The following is a 5243-nucleotide window of genomic DNA, read 5'->3' as shown; positions in this document are numbered from 1 at the left end:
AAGCCGGCGAGTACATAAACCGCAAGGGGTACTTTTCAATAGTGCTGCAAGCTCTGGTGGATCACAAGGGACGTTTCACCAACATCAACGTGGGATGGCCGGGAAAGGTACATGACGCTCGCATCTTCAGGAACTCTGGTCTGTTTCAAAAGCTTCAAGAAGGGACTTTATTCCCAGACCAGAAAATAACTGTTGGTGATGTTGAAATGCCTATATGTATCCTTGGGGACCCAGCCTACCCCTTAATGCCATGGCTCATGAAGCCGTACACAGGCAGCCTGGACAGCAGTCAGGAGCTGTTCAACTACAGGCTGAGCAAGTGCAGAATGGTGGTAGAATGTGCATTTGGACGTTTAAAGGCGCGCTGGCGCAGTTTACTGACTCGGTTAGACCTCAGCGAAACCAATATTCCCACTGTTATTACTGCTTGCTGTGTGCTCCACAATATCTGTGAGAGTAAGGGGGAGATGTTTATGGCGGGGTGGGAGGTTGAGGCAAATCGCCTGGCTGCTGGTTATGCGCAGCCAGACACCAGGGCGGTTAGAAGAGCACAGGAGGGTGCGGTACGCATCAGAGAGGCTTTGAAAACCAGTTTCATGACTGGCCAGGCTACGGTGTGAAAGTTCTGTTTGTTTCTCCTTGATGAAACCCCCCGCCCCTTGGTTCACTCTACTTCCTTGTAAGCTAACCACCCTCCCCTCCTCCCTTTGATCACCTCTTGCAGAGGCAATAAAGTCATTGTTGCTTCACATTCATGCATTCTTTATTCATTCATCACACAAATAGGGGGATGACTACCAAGGTAGCCCAGGAGGGGTGGTGGAGGAGGGAAGGAAAATGCCACACAGCACTTTAAAAGTTTACAACTTTAAAATTTATTGAATGACAGCCTTCTTTTTTGGGGGCAATCCTCTGTGGTGGAGTGGCTGGTTGGCCGGTGGCCACCCCACCGCGTTCTTGGGCGTCTGGGTGTGGAGGCTATGGAACTTGGGGAGGAGGGCGGTTGGTTACACAGGGGCTGTAGTGGCAGTCTGTGCTCCAGCTGCCTTTGCTGCAGCTCAACCATACACTGGAGCATACTGGTTTGGTCCTCCAGCAGCCTCAGCATTGAATCCTGCCTCCTCTCATCACGCTGTCGCCACATTCGAGCTTCAGCCCTCTCTTCAGCCCGCCACTTACTCTCTTCAGCCCGCCACTTACTCTCTTCAGCCCGCCACCTCTCCTCCTGGTCATTTTGTGCTTTCCTGCAGTCTGACATTATTTGCCTCCACGCATTCGTCTGTGCTCTGTCAGTGTGGGAGGACAGCATGAGCTCGGAGAACATTTCATCTCGAGTGCGTTTTTTTTTCTTTCTAATCTTCACTAGCCTCTGGGAAGGAGAAGATCCTGTGATCATTGAAACACATGCAGCTGGTGGAGAAAAGAAAAGGGACAGCGGTATTTAAAAAGACACATTTTATAAAACACTGGCTACACTCTTTTAGGGTAAACCTTGCTGTTAACATTACATACATAGCACATGTGCTTTCATTACAAGGTCGCATTTTGCCTCCCCCCACCGCGTGGCTACCCCCTCAACCCTCCCCCCTCCCTGTGGCTAACAGCGGGGAACATTTCTGTTCAGCCGCAGGCAAACAGCCCAGCAGGAATGGGCTCCTCTGAGTGTCCCCTGAAGAAAAGCACCCTATTTCAACCAGGTGACCATGGATTATATCTCACTCTCCTGAGGATAACACATGAACGGATGTTGCTTGAACGCCAGCAAACATACACTGCAATGCTTTGTTGTACAATGATTCCCGAGTACGTGTTACTGGCCTGGAGTGGTATAGTGTCCTACCATGAAGGACGCAATAAGTCTGCCCTCCCCAGAAACCTTTTGCAAAGGCTTTGGGAGTATATCCAGGAGAGCCGCGAATGCCAGGGCAGAGTAATCCTTTCACATGCTTGCTTTTAAACCATGTATAGTATTTTAAAAGGTACACTCACCGGAGGTCCCTTCTCCGCCTGCTGGGTCCAGGAGGCAGCCTTGGGTGGGTTCAGGGGGTACTGGCTCCAGGTCCAGGGTGAGAAACAGTTCCTGGCTGTCGGGAAAACCGGTTTCTCCGCTTGCTTGCTGTGAGCTATCTACAACCTCCTCATCATCATCATCTTCTTCGTCCCCAAAACCTGCTTCCATATTGCCTCCATCTCCATTGAAGGAGTCAAACAACACGGCTGGGGTAGTGGTGGCTGAACCCCCTAAAATGGCATGCAGCTCATCATAGAAGCGGCATGTTTGGGGCTCTGACCCGGAGCGGCCGTTCGCCTCTCTGGTTTTCTGGTAGGCTTGCCTCAGCTCCTTCAGTTTCACGCGGCACTGCTTCGGGTCCCTGTTATGGCCTCTGTCCTTCATGCCCTGGGAGATCTTGACAAACATTTTGGCATTTCGAAAACTGGAACGGAGTTCTGATAGCACGGATTCCTCTCCCCATACAGCGATCAGATCCCGTACCTCCCGTTCGGTCCATGCTGGAGCTCTTTTGCGATTCTGAGACTCCATCATGGTCACCTCTGCTGATGAGCTCTGCATGGTCACCTGCAGCTTGCCACGCTGGCCAAACAGGAAATGAGATTCAAAAGTTCGCGGTTCTTTTCCTGTCTACCTGGCCAGTGCATCTGAGTTGAGAGTGCTGTCCAGAGCGGTCAAAATGGAGCACTCTGGGATAGCTCCCGGAGGCCAATACCGTCGAATTGTGTCCACAGTACCCCAAATTCGACCCGGCAAGGCCGATTTAAGCGCTAATCCGCTTGTCGGGGTGGAGTAAGGAAATCGATTTTAAGAGCCCTTTAAGTCGAAATAAAGGGCTTCATCGTGTGGATGGGTGCAGGTTTACATTGATTTAATGCTGCTAAATTCGACCTAAAGTCCTAGTGTAGACCAGGGCAAAGTTTCAATGAAGTCACACAAATGAGGGTCATTCTTGTCAGTTGCCAGCTTGTGCAGATCAAGGAGTGACTGGTTCACATTCTACCCAGGGTGTGGGGGGCAAAAGCAGCCCCCTGCCCATGTCCCGGGCCCCCGACCCAGGGCAGGTGGATGGACCCATACTCCTCACAGCTGCCCATGCAGGTCTCCCTGACCTGGCTCCAGCCAGGGATGGGGAGCCTTGCAGACACAGCCCTGCCATGGTAAGAGTTGGGCAGGTAGCTGTGGGAATCTGCAGCAGGCCCGAGTGCCACCTGCCCAAGTGCAGGGATCCGAGCAGCACCTATCCTCGCCCCTTGGGTTCCCTGCCCAGGGCAGGTAGAGGGTCCACGACTCTGTGGCCTCTCAAAGCTGCCCGCATGGCTTTTACCATGGTGGGACTGTAGCTCTGAGGACCCCACATTTGGAGCCGGGTCAGAGAGAGCAACGGGGGCAGCTGTGGGGATCTGGGACAGAATTGCAGACTCTCCACTTCTACCTGCCCTCAACCAGGCGGGGAGCCCAGGGGGTGGAGACTCAGGCTGGGGGCTACTCTCAGCACCCACATCTCCCACCCCCCAGGCAGAGTCTGCCATGGCTCCTCACATCTGCCCGGGCTCCCTGGCCGGGCTCTGTGCTGGCCTGGCTGGGAGGTGGGGCCTTGGGGGGAAGAAGAGGGGTAGGGGGCAGGGTCCATCCCAACGAAATGTGGATGGGCCAGGCCTGTACACTTTCAAAAAGTGGGAAGGCCCTCGTCCCCTGAACCGCACCCCCCCCCCACGCCTTTCTGATGTCACTGCACATGTGGTCTCTCTCTCACTGTGTACAGCAACAAAAATATGATTTTCTTCCACATCCCTGCGAAAACTGAACCCTTCTGGACATGTGGCATGTTAAAAATCAAATGTGTGTGGCACAAATGCAAAACTGTACTTGTGCCACTGCTGCTCTATGTCCAGCGCAAACCATATGACAGTTGATTTCTCTTCCAGTGGGTTGAAAGGATAAGCCACGTTACAGCTGCTACTGATGTGCCAGTTACTTTTTAGCCATTATGCAAAAGTTTATTTTGGCAGAGAGAACAATTTCATTACGACTGAGCTCGGCAAGACAGAAATGCTTTTGAAGTCTATGAGTTCTATTTCTCTTACCTCCTACCTTGCATTTAAAAGGACCAGCTCTGTGAAGGTATTTCCAGCCTCAATATACAGATATGAGGTATTAGGCCTCGTTACTGTGCTAAAAATATCTATGTAAATGTTTTTTTTTGACATTAAGGCTCTGGCTGGAGCTTGGGCACTCAAGCCCATCCCCCAGTCTTGAGAGCTCTGCAACATCTAAACAGCTATTTTAGCATGCTAGCATGAGCCCTGCCAGCAAAAGTCTGGGAACCTGTGGTATTTAGATGTTGCTTGTATTTATTGGAATTGGGAGCACTGGCTGTTGGGAGTCTGAAAGGACAGGAAACAGAAAGGAGGGGGGAGGAGCTGAAGCGGCTGAGGAAGAGCTACTGAGGGTGCAACAGCAGCTTGGAAAAGAGGTTTCCACTTTAAAAAATAAAGTTCTGTTGAAGTTTGTTAGTACCTTGCTTGGCTACTACAACATTTTGGTGACAAGGAAGGATCTTCTGACTCTGAACCCACCTACACCCTTTCTACAAAGCTCAGGTGAGCCTCCAATTGCTTTTACTGCCTGAATCCATATGTTTGAGACTTATCTGCTTGCAATCGGTGCTACAGAGATTTCTGAAGTAAGAAAGCGTGCTCTGCTAATCCACTGCCTTGGAGCAGAAAGGCAGCGTATATTTTACACTTTTCCCCTTGCAGACGATAAATATGAGATTGCACTCACTGCATTAAAGAACTTTTTTGTACCAAAAGTGAATGTAGTAGCTAATCCCTACAGATTTTGCCAGCGTGAGCAGAAACCAGGGGAGACTATAATGTAGTATATTGCTTCCCTGAGGAGTCTGATTGTAACTTGTGACTTTGGCAATATGGCAGATGAGATGATTAGAGACCAGCTCATTGAGAAAACAACCATGCTTCTTGTAATAGAACGTTTACTTCTAGAACCACAACTTACACTAGAAAAAGCAATAACCATTGCTACCCAGATAGAGTCAGCTACAGCTGAAGCCAAAATAATGAGCGTGGATACAGGAGGCACAGTCCAGGCTGTGACTCCTTTGCAGAAAAGTTCACTACCACTACAGACACACAATTGCAAGAGGAAAACTAATGAAAAACCACCGAATCAGCAAATTCAAAATACAGTAAAAGCATGTTTTTTCTGT

The 5243-nt window shown here is 50.3% G+C and overlaps 1 protein-coding gene across 1 annotated transcript; it reads right to left on the bottom strand.

The window, feature by feature from the left end:
* Positions 1-778: 778 nt before the first annotated feature.
* Positions 779-2455, bottom strand: LOC141985946 (uncharacterized). The gene is made up of 2 exons (XM_074950125.1): positions 1990-2455; positions 779-1410 (listed from the first exon to the last, which is right to left on the bottom strand). The coding sequence occupies exons 1-2, from the start codon at positions 2417-2419 to the stop codon at positions 869-871; spliced, it is 972 nt and encodes a 323-aa protein (XP_074806226.1). The 5' UTR covers positions 2420-2455; the 3' UTR covers positions 779-868.
* Between the last annotated feature and the right edge of the window lie 2788 nt (positions 2456-5243).

Source organism: Natator depressus, chromosome 4 (assembly GCF_965152275.1).
Source record: "Natator depressus isolate rNatDep1 chromosome 4, rNatDep2.hap1, whole genome shotgun sequence".
Lineage (NCBI taxonomy): Eukaryota > Metazoa > Chordata > Testudines > Cheloniidae > Natator > Natator depressus.
This window is presented reverse-complemented; position numbering and strand designations above follow the sequence as displayed.